This window comes from Cryptomeria japonica, chromosome 9, assembly GCF_030272615.1.
Source record: "Cryptomeria japonica chromosome 9, Sugi_1.0, whole genome shotgun sequence".
NCBI lineage: Eukaryota > Viridiplantae > Streptophyta > Pinopsida > Cupressales > Cupressaceae > Cryptomeria > Cryptomeria japonica.
The window spans coordinates 650,914,176-650,933,467 of record NC_081413.1 but is presented as its reverse complement, the minus strand read 5'-3'; the positions used below and the strand labels follow the sequence as shown (position 1 = coordinate 650,933,467).

General features: G+C 38.2%; 1 protein-coding gene across 1 annotated transcript in view; it reads right to left on the bottom strand.

Moving 5' to 3' along the window:
* Positions 1-18,754, bottom strand: part of LOC131045744 (large ribosomal subunit protein bL35c) — a 36,697-nt gene extending 17,943 nt beyond the window's left edge. Inside the window, exons 1-2 of the mRNA XM_057979337.2 lie at positions 18,363-18,754; positions 11,089-11,205 (exon numbers count right to left, since the gene is read on the bottom strand). Of these exons, the coding sequence (XP_057835320.1) occupies positions 11,089-11,205; positions 18,363-18,626 (381 nt within the window). The 5' untranslated portion in view covers positions 18,627-18,754. The remainder of the gene's footprint in view (positions 1-11,088; positions 11,206-18,362) is intronic.
* Between the last annotated feature and the right edge of the window lie 538 nt (positions 18,755-19,292).

Here is a 19,292-nt window from a genome sequence, read left to right as displayed (position 1 = left end):
TCACTACAATTTTGCTTAGCCTATTGTTTCATTCTATTTTATGCCATGGCCAAATTCTCCTTGAGTCCTACATGTACCAATTGTCAACTCAAGTAGTCTTCCATAGCCTAAACTCTTGGTGTCAACTTCAAAGATGATGTAATGGATGGAATATAGTATCCATATAATGCCATAAATGGGGTGATTTTTTAAGAACTATAAGAGTGTTATATCACCATTCTGCTCATGGTCGCCAATTCACCCATTGAGACAACTTATCTGAAGTGAGACAACATAGATACCATTCCAAACACTTATTGATGACCTCAATTTACCCATCTAATTGAAGATGGTAGACAAGCTACAAGCCAATTGAGTACCTAAACAAGAGAATAAATCTATCCAAAAGTTACTAGCAAAGATAGGATCACAATCACTGATAATAACCCTTGAGGTACCAGTAACTTTTGTATATTCTTCAAGAAAGCTTTGCCACTATACTTGTAAAAGAATGGGATAATACAATAAAATCGGCATATTCATTGAGGAAATCCATCAGTATCATGATGACATTCTTACCTTTAAATCTTGCAAGACCTGTGATGAAATCCTTGGAGATATATTCCCAACAATTGTTATGAAAAGCTAAGGGCTGCAAAAGACCAAATGTCTTAGCTATCTCCCCATAATCAAAGTCATAAACCAAGATCTTAGTGACCCATTTTTATTGCTCTTCAGAATATAACTGTTGCTCCAAAAAAATATTTTAGGCTATTGTGATCCATCTTGATTTTGACTTGTCTAACCATCAAATATGGCCTCCACTCTTTCACAACATAAAAAATAGTGGAGTTAGCGCAGTAGTCTAACAAAGTGACTGTGTAGGAGAGCTTTTATCTCTCATGTTTACCAAACCTTGCCCCAACTTTTCTTCTATCTGCCTCACCATAATCATTGCTTGCGACATAGAATATGGGCAAAACATGCATACCTCATATTTAATCAGGTCCTATAAACCCCCTAGGAATAATTCCTTCAAAGTTCCTCTATAATGTTCTCCACTCTTAAGGAATAATATTATTTTCACAATGATGGTGTTCTCTTTGTGCGGGCAGCTTCACGGTACAAGCTAGGGGAAACCCTTGTCGTGCTTCTTCCTGTTCTTGCTCTATGCGTGGCGGTAGGTGTTCAGCAGTGGTGTGGGGGATGTTGTTGTGGGGTGGTTGCCGGTGGTTGTGGGGTGCCAAGTGGGGTGTGGGGACGGCAAGGGCCTATGCTGGTCGCTGTCCTTACATTTCTTCTTTGTCTTCAGCTGTGGCGGATTTCAGTAGTATTGCTGGTTTTTTCTTTTCTTTCAGGATTGATTCTGCGTGCCGCTCTTGGGAGTTTGGGGGTGTTGAGGTTTGAAGGCCCGTGTCTTTTTCTTCTCTCCCGCTTGGGGTTCCCCTCTTTTTGGGAGGTGGTTTTGTTCCAGATCGGATGATGGCAAGCACCATAGAAGGCTCGATTCCTTCTTCTACGCTGCATGCAAGGGCCATGGAGTCGGGGGATATGTGCATGCAGGGTGGTGGATTTGTACCCTCAAGAGGCCTTGTTGGTCTCAAGAAAGTTAATGGTTGTCTGGAGAGGAGCCAGGATCATCCAGTTTTGATTATCCAGCCTGATTCGATCTCTAAGGATGTGACATATTGGAGCAATCATGCCCTCATTTGCAAGTTTATGGGTTTGAGACTTTCTCTGCCAGTTTTGGAATCCTGGGCCTGACGGACTTGGAATTCGGAGGGGGAGATGGAGATTTTAGTTGCTGCAAATAATTATTTTGTGGTGTTGTTCTCTTGCATGGCAGATAGAAATAAAGCTTTTGAGGAGGCCCTTATTTCTTTAATCAAGTTGGACTTTTCATCAAGCATTGGCACATGGGTTTCAATTGTGCTGAAGAACTTCCATCTAAGGTCCCTGATTGGGTTTGCCTCCCAAGGCTACCTTTGGAATTCTGGAAGCAAGATATTCTTCACTCGATTGCACTATTGCTTGGCAAGCCGATTGAATCTTCTTCTCAAACCCAAGACAGGAAGGTAATCTCTTTTGCCCATATATAGTGTTCCATGGGCATTGGGGACAGGGGGACGCGTTTCCGGGACGGGGGGACCAAGGGCCTAAGTTTGGGGACGACGGCGGGGTGGTGGTGCTGATATAGTTATATATATACATATAGTACTTGAAAAACTAGTTTTGAAAAGATGTATGACAGTAGTACAATATAAGAATTACATTTCAAATGAGACTATAGGAAATTTGAAATACTAAATCTAAATACCAAGATTTCTTCAATGCTAATTGTGTTGTTATATGGAGCCTAATCAAACTTGGAGATTAAATTTTCCCTACTTCTATCGACGCTGTTTCCCCCTATATTTTTCAACAGGGGTTTGGGGGCAGCGCCCCCAAGTTGAGGTCAAGGGGCATCGCCCCTTGCACGTCTCTCGAAGGACAGGGAGATGCCCAGACGTCTCGCAAGGAGACGATGAGACATCTCCCCGTCTCCGGCGGTGCTTGGGTGGCGGTGGCGGGATGGCGGGGGATGTCGCGTCCTTGTCCCCCCGACCCGGAGACGTCCCCATCTCCGAGACGCGGCCAAAAGGGGGGGGGATGCGTCCCCATGGAACACTGCCCGTATATGTGTAGAAATTGATTTGAGTAAACCCTTGCCAGACTCTATAGAGTTATGTTTAGGTTCCTCTTCATGGATTCAACAAGTGGACTACAAAACCATCCCCTTCAAATGTAGAATCTGTCATGGATATGGGCATCTGCAGAGAAAATGTCCTGCCAAATGTTAATGCAAATAAGGAGGGGTTCATCCTGGTTAAGCCTCGAAATAAGGGTAGAGGGCAAAAGAGAACATGGTTAGACAGACAAAGTGATATGAGTTTTAATAGGTTTGAGGTCCTAGATGATATTAATCAGGAAGAGGGAATTCCAATGGACCTAACCTCAGGGGCAATGGCTTTGGGTAGGGCTGACCCAGAGGATGAGGAGATTAATAATTAAAGTTTGGTATCTCAAGATCAGCAGGAAGGACTAATGGACACGAAGTTGAATCCCCATAGCCTTGAAGTACCTCGCACCAGTGGGATGGTGGAGCCCACTATTGGGGTGGTGTTGGATTCACAGGTGGCTTCTTCGGCTAAGGGGTTGCGGACTCTAGGAAGAGTAGTAAGGCCAATCAGGTTTTGGGTCTACAGCAGAAAGCTATAAAGAAAGGATCACAGGAGAAACCATTGAGGATATGTCGTAAGACGGATCATGAGAAGGTAAAATTAATTGGGGATACTTTGGTGGAATCTAGGCCAGTGAAACCCATTGACTCTCTCACTTTTCCCAATCCCAAAAATGATAGTCCTCTCCTGGAATGTGAGGGGTATGAATAGCATCCCTAGACAAAAAGCTATTCGCAAATTAATTGATTCTCATTCTCCCGACATAGTTTTTATTCAGGAAACCAAGCTAACAGTGGATGGGTTATTTAGTAGGGCTCCTCTTGTCTGGCCCCTTGGCCACTGGCAAGGTGTGGGTGCTCATGGTAGTTCAAGAGGGGTTGCTTGTTGCTGGAACCCTAAAAAGGTTGCCCCGTTATGGTGGATTTATAGCCATTATTCCATATCTATGGTTGCTTCTAGCTTTGAGACAAGAGATTTGTGCCTCTTCTCTAATGTTTACACCCCCATTGATCTTCTAGGTAAGTCACATCTTTTGGGCCCACATTAAGTTTGATTGCTCCCTGGCTCCTTTCCTCCCTTGGATTGTTGTTGGTGATTTTGATGCTATTACTAGTTTGGAGGAAAAACGAGGTGGGTTAGCTAGACTGGACCCTTCCTCGAAATTTGCTCAGAGATAATATTGACCTTTTGAACCTGATTGATATGAAATCTTCTAATGGTATTTTCACATGGAATAATAGAAGTGGTGTTGAGGCTATTTCAGAAAGACTTGATAGATTTCTGGTTTCTTGCTATTGGATGAGTGACAAGTGGTCTACCAGCTCATAAATTATCAATTGGAGGGGATCAGATCATTGGCCTCTCAAGTTCTCTGCTATCTCGTATAATATGTCCAAAAATCTCTCTTTTAAATTTCAATTGATGTGGTTGCGGGACTAGTCTCTACAAGATCTTATGAGTTTCTGGTGGTATGAAGGGAGGCCTAGTCATGGTAGGGCCATGTATATGTTTGGGAAAAGGCTCCAACATGTGAAATATAGACTCAAGAGGTGGAACAAACAATGTTTTGGTTTTTTGCACTCTCGGAGGATGGTTGCACAATTTAAGCTGGATAATGTTACTCGCCAAATTTGAGGTCAAGGGATGACTCCTGATCTTGGTAGGGATGAGTCCTTGGCCCTTAAGAAGTTAGAAGAGTGGGAGTTGCGGGAGGAGATCTTCTGGAAGCAGGAGTCTCGCGTTGATTGGCTTCAGGAAGGAGATAGAAACACAGATTTTTTCCATAATTTTGTTAAGGCCTGGAGGTTTGGCAACTCCGTTTCTTCTCTCATGTCTTCGAAAGGGACCTAGCTTTCTTCAAGGGTGGAGATTTCTAGGGAAGCTGTCAGTTATTACTCAAAGTTGTTCACCAAGGATGATCCTATTTCTCGAGAGGAGGTGGAGGCCATTTTAAACTGTATTCCCCCACTGGTCTCCAGAGAGATGAATGATGCTCTTATGCGACCCATTATGCTATCAGAATTGGAGGATGTTGCGTTTCATATGAAGAAAGGTAAGGCTCCTGGCTCAAATGGGTTTCCGGTTGAATTTTTTCAGGAATTCTGGGAGATTGTAAAATTTGATCTTCTAGAAGTGGTTCAGGAATCTCATAGGAACAAACAGATGCTTAAGTCTATGAACTCTACTTTGGCTCATAGTTTGGATCATTTTAGGCCTATTTCTTTATGTAATGTGATCCACAAGATTAATACTAAACTGATTGCTGAAAGGCTTAAGCCACTTCTTTGTGCTTTGATTTCAACAGAGCAAGGTGGTTTTGTTGGTGGAAGACAGATTTTGGATGGTGTGGTAATAACGATGGAGGTTGTTCCATTCAATGGCAATTTCTAAGGAAAAGGCTATGTTTATTAAGCTTGATATGGCTAAAGCTTATGATCGAGTGAGCTGGGATTTCTTACAAAGAATCCTCTTGGCCTTTGGTTTTGGAGAGGATTGGGTCAACTGGGTTCTCAGTTGTGTTACTTCTAACTCCTTTTCTGTTCTAATAAATGGGGAACCTTCAAAGTTGTTCAATGCTTCTCGGGGGCTTCGACAAGGGGATCCTTTATCCCCCTACTTATTCATCATCATAGCAGAGGGACTTATTCAGGGCTGGAGTTGGAAAAGTGATTTGCCTCCCTACTCTCATCTTCAGTTTGTAGATGATAAAGCTTTGATGAATATGGCCAAAACCAATGAGGCTGTGATTTTTAGGAGAGCCCTGGATATCTACTTGAAAGCCTCTGGTCAGAGAAACAATGAACCCAAATCTTCTATTTCTTTCTTTAACACTCCTCGGCTTATTCAGAGCAAGATTGCTAAGATTCTTAGATTTCAGATTGGTTCTCTCCCTCTGATGTACCTAGGGATTCCTCTGGCCTTGGGATCTCAACATAGAGATTTCTGGCAAGGGATTTTGGATAAGCTTCGAAGTAAGGTTGGTCACTGGACTTTTAGATGGCTTTCTTCTGCTGGGAGAGTGATTCTCCTTAAGACTGTGGTGCAGGCTTTCCCTATTTATAGATGCTTTGTGCAGGTTCCTCCTTCTAACTTTGTTAGGGAGTTTGATGCTCTATCCCAGCAATTTTTATGGTCTGGTAATTTTCTTTCTTCTAAGTGGAGCTTAGTCAAATGGGATTCTGTTTGTAGACCGAAGCATGTTGGGGGCCTTGGTCTTCGGTCTGTGCGTCTGGTTGGCCAAGCCCTGGCGGCCAAGTTGTATTGGAGGTGGTGTACTTGTCAGGACCAAGACTAGGCTAAGAGGTCATTAAGGATGGCCTCTTTTGGATTTGTGATAAGGGCTCTGATGCTCTTTTTTGGTAGGACTCTTGGGATGGTCAGCCTCCTATTTTTGCCAACTCTCCTCAACTTCATTCTCTTTGTGATATTTTTACTAATGCTGGCAGGGTCAAAGTGGAGAATTTAAAACCATTAAGAAGCATGGTCTGTCTGAGATTACTCGTTGGAAAGAGCCACATGAGTGGCCCATGGGTGGTTCACCTGATAATCGTATTAAGCTGGCTAAAATCTTGGAGAGAAGGTTATGCAATTCCCTTAAAGAAAGAGATATTCAGGCTTGGGGTCCCAACCCAAAAGGTAAATATACTATTGTTGCAGGATATGCATTGTTGGATGTGCAAAGGCATGGTCTGGTTGATGAGCAATGGTGGAAGAAGGTTTGGAATAGCTTCTCTTGGCCTAAGTGTAACTTCTTCTTATGGCTAGTTGTGCAAAGGAAATGCCTTACTTGGGATAACCTTCAGAAGCGTGGGTTTCAAGGCCCATCTATCTGTGCTCTTTGCGCTAGTAGTGAAGAATGTATCTCTCATTTGTTTTTTCAGTGCCCTTTCTCTCGTGAGATATGGCATAAGTGGTGGGGGGCATGGCAGCATGCCTGTATTCATGCTACCTCTTTAGTTGAATTTTGGGAAAGTATGGGCAGACCTCCAACGAAAACATCTTTCTTGCAAGTGGCTTGGGCTGTTGGGCCTGCTCCCATCATCTGGAATCTTTGGCTAGAAAGGAACCGTAGGATTTTCTGTGATTCCAAACTAGGGAGTCCTCAATTGTGGCAGAAGATCGTTAGCAGGCTCCAAGAGACTATTTATGCAAAGTGTGATATGTCTGAAAATGTGGATCCCAGTGACTATGCTATTGTGAGGAATTTGGGTTTGGGAGACAGTAGACGGGGATGTTTTGCTAGCATAAGATCATGTCATGTTAAGCAGAGGGTTTGTAGAGAGGGGAGGTGGATGCCTCCTCCAGGCAGTGTCTTGAAGACTACTACTAATGGATCCTCTCGTGGGAACCCAGGGCATGCTGGTATTGGTGGTATTGGTAGGGGTAATGATGGAGATGTTTTTTTCTTCTCTATCTACATTGGACAGCACTCTAATAATTTGATGGAGGCTCTTGCTATTAAGATTGCAGTTGAGAAAGGTATTTCTTTAGGTTGGAGGAGGATTATCTATGAGTCTGACTCTCAGATTGTTGTGGATATGTTGAACAATCAGAATTTGGAGTTTGAGTTTGAGCTGCTCTTTGGAGTCGGTTTCCTTTTGCCATATCCCCAAAGAGTGGAATAGAGTGGCTGATTGCTTGGCCAAGTGGGCTTCGGAGCATGTGGATGGATGGGATATTGGTGAGAGGGATGGTTTACCTCCTAATTATCTTAAGACTTTAGAGAGGTTAATGTTGGAGGACAAGATTATGTAGTGGTGGTGATGGTGGTTTCTTTTGGGAACCTTTTAGTTGTTGTTGCTATTTTGGTGGGCCAAAGGCCTATGCTAGTACCTCTAAGTTTATTTGAATAAATCTTTACCCCTTTTTTTCAACAAAAAAAAAAATGTTCTCCACTCTTAAACACTAAGTTTGGAATTGATGAATGTAATCCTTAACTGTACATGTCTGCTTTAACTTACCATGTTGGCCAAAGTAGCTAACCATAAGATTGTCACCATAACGTCTAATGAGTTCCTCTTGGAGAACAAACCATGTATAACATATCCCTTCTTTTTCTTACCTTCACATAGACAATAATACCAAATGAATTGGTCAAAATCCAAGTATAAGGATGACATTGCAACCTTTTGTTGATACAGAAAATGATGAAGATTAAAGAATTACTCCATTTGACAACACTAATCGGTTGGATCTTTGTCATTAAAATTTCTCATATCCATCTTTGGTTTGAAGTGTCTAGCCATATAATCACTTTAGTGATGATGAATCTTAAGATTTGAATCAAACCCACATGCATCATGTTAATTTAGTGATCAGATTTACAAGAATGAACAGAAAAATGATAATGCACAGTAACAGGAAACAACACACACAACTAGAAGTGTACACAACACAAGTCTACCCTGGGAAAACCTCCCTCTTGGAGGAAAAAACCCAGCATTAAGTGTCCCTGATTTGATTGATGTAAATCCAGTAACAATTACAGCATTATCCTGCCTTAGGGCATAAATATAAAGACTTAGCTGATAAGGAATGGTGAACTTGTTGTCTGAATCAGAACTCGGCAGGTATATGATGATGCTCCAGTCTGAACCAGATTTGTAATCCCTTCACCAATAGTTGCAGACCCTCTAAGATATTCGCTGACCTTTAATGGTGATGCATTGACCTTCCAAGGTGGTTCGCTGACCTTCAGAAGTGGTTCGCTTGCCTTCAATGAGGATTCGCTAACCTCTAGAATGAGTGGGCAGATCTTGCAGAGCTAACTTCACATTGATGATGAAAACTGAGTGATGAATGCATACAAATGAATCTCTATTTATATGTGGCATGGAGATCAATTCAAGTCGGCTTCACCTTAAGTTTTGTGCCAAGACTTAATTACAATTATAGGGCTTACACGTTACCTTATGTTTTGCCCTATTTTGGCGTCCTAATAATGATTAAGTTATATTGCAAGGCGAGCGCACCTATTTAGGGCCACACGTTACATGAAGGGGTGTGTCCCTACATTTGGTGAGCTTAATGCATTTGGGCCCAGCCCTATAAGGATTCGGATGTTGCCTTAAGGCAATCCGAATCCATTTGTTTTCCTAACCTAGTTACAAAATCAACACATCATGTCCCTTAGAAGCATCATCTTCTTCCCAATTGTATGGCTCCATATGTTTGGAATCTCTAAAACCTTGGCTACAAACTATTTTTCAATTATTCCTTTAATATCACTTAACTTAGCTACCCCTTGCATTTTCACTTTCATCATTGACAAGATTTCATCCTTCAATCTTTTTGGTTTCTTCCCAAATTCATTCCCTTATAAAATCATTATCTTTGGGACAATCTCTCAATTTCCACATCATCATTGACTAGAGATTTTGCAAGTGTGAATATTCTTTTTTCCCCTTGTAGGCTCCCCCATGATGAGAAAAAATAAATTTGCAATAAATCACATAAAACAAATCCAAATGATCTAAATTTTTACCATAACTTACTTGGGCCTAGATCTCACCTTGCTGAAAAAAACTCCAAGAAACTTGCTAACTTGCTGCCTTGGGAGTGAATTTTGTGAAAACCCTCGTTCTACAATAAATCTTGAGTTTTGCTCTAGTTACACTCAAATTTATACTGTAATAGCAATGTGACATTAAAAAACCCTTTGAAAATCAAGAAAAAATCCCCAAACTGAGAAAGATATGCAATTCACAATTCAACCTTCAAAAAAAAATGTTGTGTTTCTTGCCCTTTAATTAGCATAATCGTGATCTAATACCACTTGGCACTTGTAATTAAACAAACTGCACAATAAAGAAAATATGCTACAAATACTTGTTAAAACTTGAGAATAATAAGCCAGTTTGAGGGGGCAAACCTTCAAAAGTCTCCAAGAAGAACACAATTTGTAATATGATGATAATAAACTAACCACTAGCTCCAATACATACCCTACTTTTTCCTTGAATGTCACCCAAGCTGACTTAGATAGCTAAATATAACACCTAGGGTGAAATATTTAAATAAGAATATAATGATGATCATATAACTTAATTAAGAGTTAAAGTAGCCACAAGCCAACTTTACTCATAACTCTACGCAAACTATAGGATTAAGGGTATCGTATTCCAACCACAAGAACTTTTAAAAAATGTCAAACATCAGAGATATTCACAGCTTTTTCCTTCCCTGGGATCATATAGTACACCATGTAGGACAGGGCAAGTCACAAAGTGTAAGAATTCTTTCCTCATATCGAATAATCTGTTAAGATACTTCTAACGGATGAGCTATACTTTCTTCATACCTTCAAAAGAATCTAAATATTATGAAGAATACACTAGCTTGTCTAATCAACTTAGCCAACAATAATTAAGAGAATCAAAATCTTTGTCACTTATGAATCTTTTCTTATTTCAGAAAAATTGGCTTCTGTAATTCTAGCCAAAAAAGGACATCAATTCATAGAAACGATGCCTAAATCTTGAATTTGTATATCTTCAGTTTGATAGGAAAAAAAAAGCAGTACTCATAGATTCCTTATTCAAACATTTCCTTATAAGCCAAGTTGAAGCAAATGTCATGGGAAGCCTGAACACTGATTCACTGGCAAAGTAAATCCTCATAAGCAATGTATTGGTTTCTAAAAACCCAATGTTTCTAAGCCATTTCTACAGAGTTTCCAGCATTTGTCTCGTCTTCTTCAAACAACAATTGAAAAGAATGTGCACCTGTTTGCCTGTGTATATTTACTTTTAACTTATTTAATATTTTTATAGAAATGCTTTCACACCTATTTGTTTCTGTGGATTCTTGGTAAATTGTCTTTTCATGATACTGTATCTGCATATATATCCATTTCCATTTTCTGGCAAGTCAATTTGCAAGGTGTCGTTGATGGTTATCCTACAGGATTCACCACATAGTTCCAGCCTCAACCAATAAAATGCCATAAACAAATATAAGATCAATATGCCCAACAGTTTGATAGAGGGAAACATTTATCTTGATTTATGAGATGGAGTTTAACATTGATGTTCCTCACTCTCCAAAGCTCCATACAAATGGTTATGAAAAAATTCTCTCTTTATAGGACAGGTGCATAAAATGGGCACTTATATACAATCATATGCAGAAATAGACATGGTAATGGAATTTGTTATTCTATTAATTCCTATCCCCAAAACCTTTATCCCTTAAGTTACACAAACATCAAAAGCATCTTCTTATCATCATGCTCAAAATTGGAAACTTGCAAGAAATTACTACCAACCTGTTAACAGCATGCTTAGGATATGAAACGTTAGCATTCATTTAAATAATAATTTCAATATTAGGAAATTCACAACAGATAAGCAGTTCTATTTGCTGGTGAAGTGAGACTAAATTGGCACACCATTTTAGAGAGACGATTCCTCCTTTTTGTGTTCTTCTTGACCAATAAGTGCTGCTTCCCAGCTCGCCGACGTACTATCTTTCCTTTTCCAGTCACTCGAAATCTCTTAGCTGATGCCTATACATAAAACCATTTAAGTGGATTTAAACTAAAAGAAAAGGGGCTTCTCTAGTTATTTTTTGAAATATAAGCACTAAAAATAAGAATGAACTTTCACAAATTCCATAGATATACAGAGAATTTCTGATATATTAACTACACAACAAAGAACTTAGAGACCTGGCCTTAATTGGATCGAAGTCAGAAAAGATTTAGTCAATAAAAATGATATACAGCCAGAGTGTTGTTATTCCTCTTATTCTTGCAATCATTCTTTGTGAAACACCCACACACGTGACACTCACACAAACAGTTCACTCTCAGAATTTAAGCATTTGATCCTGTTCTAAGAAAGAGCAAAGAGGAAACTACTATCTGGCTACAAATAGGTTAAACGATTCTAATTTAGACACACAATTGATCTAGCAAAAAATCTTCCTTATTTTCATCCAATTGAAAAAACAAATTGTAAATAATGTTTTAAAAACCAATCTGGATCCAATCAGATTAAATGATTCTAATTGTTGTACATGTGATCCAACAAAAAATGTTCCTCATTTTCATCCAACATTAGGAATGGTCTTTTTTATTAGATCCTTTGAAAAGCAAATTATAAATTTGGACATGAACCATTAAGGGTACTTTCTTACATGAATTCTTAATTTGGACCTGATTTGAACCTATTTTAAAACAGAACAAGTGGCCCTTTGATTACACAAAAAGTGACCCTTAAATGGCAGATTTGGACTTACTGTATTTTAAAGGAAACACCCTTAATAACTGAAATAATTCCTATAATTGATGATAAATCAATGGGATCAACCTTGCTTATAGACTATAATTATCAGTAATGAAAGTAAAATTTTGTTTCTTGTACCACAATTACGAGTGGCCAAATCAAGAATCCATTGAACATTCAAGACTTGGACTTTGTATGATTTGTCAGTTGCCCATAATATCTGCAGTAATTTATATACAAAGTATTTGATCGTTGGGCAAAGATAATTGAGGATTCCAGAAAGCTGTGATTGGTTGTGAGTGGACTAACAACACTTGATGAAAACATTCAAGAGTTCATCAACATAGGGTATAATTAGAGACATTAGCAAGATTGAACTTACTGGACATTATCCAAGGATAGGGGAAAACACATCTATCCATGGAGTGAAGGATAGGGGCAAACACTTCTATCCATCATCACTTATGAATAGAGACACACACATCTGCTCACAACAATTACGATTATGGACAAACCCTTCCAATGATAATCACTGACTTTCATGATTAAGGACAAACACAACCAATCACTATTACTCAGCAAATGTGATTGGGGACAAACACATCCAATCACAAATACAAACATTTGATTTTATTTAGAGAATGCATTCCTCCTCATTGTTCTTGTGTGGAGTTTTTGTGTGGAGGGTCTTCAATAGCTGCTGACATTCTTCATGATTGTCCATACTCAATGCCTTATCTGTATTTATCATTCTGCCGAGGAGATCCTTGCCACATTGCATACAATTCATAATAATGTGTCTCTTTTTCCTTGCAATAGTGGCACAATATTCTGTCCTTTCTCAATGCCTTATCTGTATTTATCATTCTGCCGAGGAGATCCTTGCCACGTTGCATACAATTCATAAAAATGTGTCTCTTTATTCTTGCAATAGTGGCACAATATTCTGTCCTTTCTCAATGCCTTATCTGTATTTATCATTCTGCCGAGGAGATCTTTGCCACGTTGAATACAATTCATAATAATGTCTCTTTTTTTCTTGCAATAGTGGCACAATATTCTGTCCTTGGGGAATTGATTTCCTTTTGAAGTAGAAGAATTGGATTTTGACAAATGGTTAATCTTGTTTTTGACAAGCATTGCAGTTTCCTCTATAGTTGAATCATTTTTCTTGGTTCCTTCATCAATAAAGGTAGAGATTATATCTTCTAGAGTAACATCTACTTTGTTCAACATGACCACGATAATTTCTTTTTGATTGGTGAATGTGGGATTTTTAGACTGGCCTGAACCAGGTGAAGACACAAATGGGGGGCCTCATCCCCAGCAGGAATGTACAACATTAACGCAAACAATCCAAATCTGCATGCACAAATGCCAGCAGGGGCACAAAGGTCGTGAGCACATTAGTCCAATGAGAGTTTGGAACATGGTAGAACACATGCTATTGAACACAATAGTTTTTGTATCATCATCATCGTCATCTACCTTAGCTTTTATACACGCTAATTGATTCATCAAAGAACGAAACTTACTGATGTGTTGAATAATATTGTTGTCTTCTATCAATTTTAGCCTGAATAATTTCTGCTTTGGGGACATCTTTGCACTTGATGCTTGCGATTCACAAAGCACTGTGACCATCCCATTCTTGCTTCAAGGCCTTCAATAAGTCAATATGATAGAAGTACACATCTGAAAGTTCAAGACCAATTGAAACTATTGCCCTTTGATCCTTTGTAATCTATTTCATGATTCTATCAGCATTGGTTGGCTTTGATGTAGCTCCATTCACTGCATCATATAGATCCTTTTCAATAAGGATCAATTGTAGCTTGACCTGCCATGTATGGAAGTCTTTACCTTCAAATTTCTCAATTAGTGTGCTATTTTTCATCATAAAAAATATCTAACCCCCTTTAATCTAAATAATGTTAAGGTTTTGGGCACTGCCAATGATGCAAAATGTTTACACATTGACAATACTGAAAATCACTATATGGACAAATGATTTTATAAAATCAGTAATATATATATATATATATACTACTTGCACCATTTTCTTCCTTGTCCTTGCAGAAGCTATAGGGTTCTTGGCTTTTAACAAGAATGGCAAGTGCTTTGTGAAGGCTTGAGAGGAGAAATATAAATGTTAATAAGGTGCCACTATACAATCTCTTGTCTTCCACATACAAACTTCCACCTTTCAACTAAACTTATGTTGGCAGTGGTTCTATCTTTGCACTTTCCTATAACTCAAGGTAGTAAGCTAATAAGAGGTGAGCAAGATAGCAGCCTCACTAAGGATATAACAAATCCTTCTGACAAACTTTCACAATATCAACCTCTGAAAGATGAGGTCACAGGTTCTATTCCTAAGAGGAAATCAACATGTAAGTCCACTGAAGGGAAGGTTATCACAGTTGCAACCTCCGTGGCAACAAATGTGAATAGTGATTCTCTATTCATCTATTTCTCATTTGTTAATTTTAAGATCAAACAGATAACAGTAAGCAGAAAATAACAACAAAGAAAACACACATAACACAGCAGTACACTGGGAAAACCTCCCTCTTGGAGGTGAAATACCCAACAACAAGTCTCAGATGTTTATTAGGCAATAATCATAAGTGATTTTACAATATGCTTCAGCACTTGAAGCTGTCAGCACATAATGGACAATAATAGCTTCAACCTAGGGAGTGAACTTATCTGCAATTCAGATGTTGCTGTCCCAAAGATGAAGTTCGCTGTCCTTTAAATGGAATTCGCTGACCTCCCAAGGTGATAGCAGTGCTTCAGATAAGATTCACTGAGCTTCCAATAATATTCGCTGTCTTCTAATAGTGTTCGCTGTCCCCTGATTGTGTTCGTTGTGCACTCAATGATGATCACTGCCTTTAGATGATGTTTGCTGATCTCTGATCATAATATGCTGATCGCTGAAGTAATTCGCTTCAATGATGATCGCTGCCTTTAGATGATGTTTGCTGATCTCTGATCATAATATGCTGATCGCTGAAGTAATTCGCTTATGACAGATAGGAATGCATTTTCCAAAGAATGTGTGTCTGATGTTTGTAAATGACTTTGTATATATATGTGACCAACTAACCTAGATGCCTTAGGTCAGCCTTGCTAAATGATTTCATAATAATCTAAGGTTGGCACCCACTATAGGGTCAGACCAATAATCATTTACAAGTTACATTTATATATAGGTCTTGTCCCTATCCACAAGTTACATTATACATAGGTCTTGTCCTATCCATAGCAAGATATAATTACAAGTTACATGTATTTGATCCCAGCCCTAAGTTACATCATTTGCCTTCACGTTACATGTGTTTGGGCCCAGCCCTAAGTGGTTCGGATTGCATGAGAGATAATACATAGGAATTTTAATTGTCATTGACAACATTAAAATTCAATAGTCAGGTATCCGAGCTAGCTACAATTTTCAACATCATTGCCATCAAGGGGTCTCCAATTCAATCATGATAAAAAAATGTTGTTTCCTTTTGCTCCACTGCTTGTTAAGGTGTTCACTATAGTTGCAACAAAGAAGGCCGTTCTCATGCTCAAGGGAAATACTCAGCTTGGGGGCATTGTAAATCTTGTCAAGGAAGCAGCTTGCCAGTCACCATCAAGGCTACTAATAGGTCCACTTCCACAATAGTGGCAGTGAAAAAGCCACACGAGCAAAAATAAGTTCTTCAAACCTGCACACTCCCTAAGCCCAACTTCATGCAGAGTTCCTTAGAATGTCATGTGGTCACTCTCAAATTTGCCCTTGCTCTCAGATGAATTTACCTCAAAGTATCCATGCTCTAATACCATATTGGATATTTTCATAATACTACAGTTTTAATCTCTTACATTCAATCATACACATTACATATTTATAGAATTCTCAAATCCTATATTATAGGGAAACTCCTATAACAACTTAACAAATAATTGCTGGTATAACCAAACTATAACAGATATTCACAAAAAGAAGTAAACTCCTAAACAAATTAATGAACCTATCACATGGAATCCTTGACTAGGTTCAACCATTCAAACAAATGACTAATCATGTAATATTCCTAATATATTTCATGTTGCATCTATATTTCTTTTGTATTTAGCATTTGGATTCCTTAAGTACTTTCTCAAGATACTGTGCATTATGCATTTGGCAGTATCCTTAGCATTTGTTGGTTGTCTATGACTATCATTCTAATGCCTGTCTCTTTCTTATTGTCTAATGAAAGTTTACACTTTTATTCCTCCAAAGGACCAAAGTTCAAATTCAAGAAGCAGTAGAAAGTTCAAATACAAAGGCCGTGGCACTAAATGCAAAAGCAAAAGAAATCAATGATGAAGACATCGCAGTCACATGGTGGTTTGCATGCATTGTTTCTTTTTGTACTTGGGTCATTAAATTATCAGCCTCCTTATGATTCTATTTAATATGCATTTGAGTCTTTGACAGATTAACATTATTAGTCATCTAACAATTTATTTGGTGTTGTTCAGTGTTTAATAACGCTTAAACTTTTATTTACTGGAATCACCAAATTGCAAGTACAAGTAGCAGCACATGTCCTGTTGGCAATGGTCTATCGGTATGATGAGAACAATTGTTGTGATGATGACCCAGGTTCAAATACTCTGGAGCTAGCTCCCCCAGTGCTAATGCACCAGGGATATTAAACAGAACTGAGGTTGGACATATATTATTGATAAAACAGGCTTTCTGTGTTTGACATTGCTTCTTGTGTAGCATTTTCATATTTAGGAGCAAACCCATTGAAGTTGGCACTTATATTTTCTTAATAGATGCTAAATGATAACTTCAGGAGCAATTTGCAGTGAAAGTAGTCCCGATGTATAAAATTCTTTACACTGAGCTGTAAATTTTTTTAGAGATAATATTTGTAAGTTATGTAGCTGCAACTTTTTATTTTATAGAAAGTTTAAAGAAACTTAGACAATTTGCAAGCCACTTAGCAAAAGAGTTTCCTACATAACAGGAGCGAGTATGGGGAACTCCAGACCCTCCTTTTCTCCCACCTGGTCAAAGTCTCTTCCTAAATACTTGCCCACACGTCATTTTCAGCAACAAACTAAAATTTCCAGTCTATCTGTTTCGTTTTTCCAGTTCCCAGAGCCACCTGCTCATTGACAATAAGCTCTGTCACCCTTGCATTTCAACCCTACCTTACAAAAACAAACAAAAAATGTTCAAATAGCACCCCTAAAGCCTGAACACAAACTCAGCAACACCAAACTACCAGTACAATAGAAACCAAAAGTGAGGACATTACAATGAATGGGGTATTGTATGTCTTGCCTCCGGCAAATATGATATTCACTATTCATCACCACCATGTGGCTTAGCACATAACCACTTTATCATTAAACCACATAATGAGGACCTAATTTTTTATCAATACCAAACCTTAACACCGTTACCTTGTCACTTTTGCAGAAAACAACAAAGAACCTTGCACATCCCTATCAAAATAACAACAGACCACATGAATTGAGAGCAAAATCAAATACTTCTAATCAACTCAAGATGAAATAAGTATTCCATATTCAACTATGTTTGGAAATCCATTGTCTAAGGGGCCAGGGCTAATGGTGTAATGGTTCAAACTTCAAAACTACCCAGAATAATAAAGTAGACCATAACTCTAACACACGTGGCTAGATTGTGGTGTAAATTTGTAGGGTACATTTAAGTATGATCTAAATTGATAAATCTTAAGAATTTGGCATAAGCTTATCTCATATACATTAAAGGCAGCGGTAAGCTTCCCGACGAATTACCCAACAATAAACAAAAAGAAGAAAAGCAGAGTTTTAGAGTCCATTTTGCTCTATTGGGGCGTTTCTTACCTAACCCACTTGTCAAATTATAAAGAGCAAAAATTAACACAACTTAAAGGAAAGTGAACCCCAGTTTCCCTGTATTCTGCTAAAATTTATGTGCCCCCGAATCCATTCAAAAAGCATTGCATAATAAAACTATTAAAATCCTGAATATCCCTATCCAACTCCATGGGCGGTAAAGCCAGATGTAAGCTCACTCAAGATTTAGCCAACTGGACAATGGAAAAAGGAAAAAGAGGAAAGTTCAGGAATTCATTTTACTCCATTGGGAATTTTAAATCATACTCACTTGCCTAATAATTACGGCAAAACGATTACCCAACTTCAATCTAAATGAGCCCTAGCTTCCTTGTATTCTGCTTAAATTTTTAAATTTATAATCCTATGATTCTATTCAACAAGGATAGCTATTTGAATCTACATTATCCCTATCAAATTCACACGGGTTTCATTTTAAAAACACTTCATTCAATATTCGATACAAGAACTCAAATTCAATCAGAAATGCAGAATGTCAATGAAAAATGCATTTGAAAAATAACATGCTAACCTTGTGGGTTTTCATTTTATATCCTTTTGCGGCCATAACTGTCACAGGCTTCCATCCTTTGCCAGTGAACGGATGAATTAGATATGATGGCCTTCCCATGATCAACTGAGAAAACTGTGTTCTTCTTCCACTAGAACTTAATTTTAAGGAGCAACCCAAAAAAGATGACCTCCGAAGAGAAGGATTGAAAAGTTTTGTTGTTACAGGGAATGCATGGGATAGGCCTAGTGCACCAGTAGACAACGTAAGAAGGCTACAGGCCATGCTAATACTGTAATACAATTCTGCAGAAGGAAAAAATGAAGCATGCCCAGGTGGTGCAATCGTGGGAAAATAGAGCCAGATAAGGTAGAGAGGTTCCTCACTTTGTTGCCTCAATTATGTTTTTCTAATCAAAATTTGATTTAATAGTTCAAAAATTTACCTTTGCTCATCATTCTTTGCTTGGTCTTTGTTGCCTCAATTATTTCTTTTTAATCATTAAAATTTTTAACTTTACTCATCATTCTTCGCTTGGCCCATGCTTACTCTTTTGTCCTCGCTAGAGTTTAGTCGAGGTGGTTTTTACCATATCCTATATGGTTTTTAATTATTCGTTATATTCATTTATTTTATATAATTGTAGATTGTAGAGGACAAAAATTGTATAGCGATCATATTTTTCTTTTATTTTTATTTGTTTTTTAAAATGAATATTCTAATGTTTTTCAATACATAGTTTAATGTTCAATTGATGTATTTCTCTCCAAAATGTTTGCATTTAATTCTTCATTTTTCAATAATTTGGATTCATTAGGTTCACATCTTATGAATCAGTATTTAGTAAGAAGGTTGTGTTTTTTATTGAATTTGAGCATAAATCTTTATGGGTAGTATTTCAACTAGGAATAGATCTATTTGAAGCACAAAAAGAATGGATAACTCAACTCA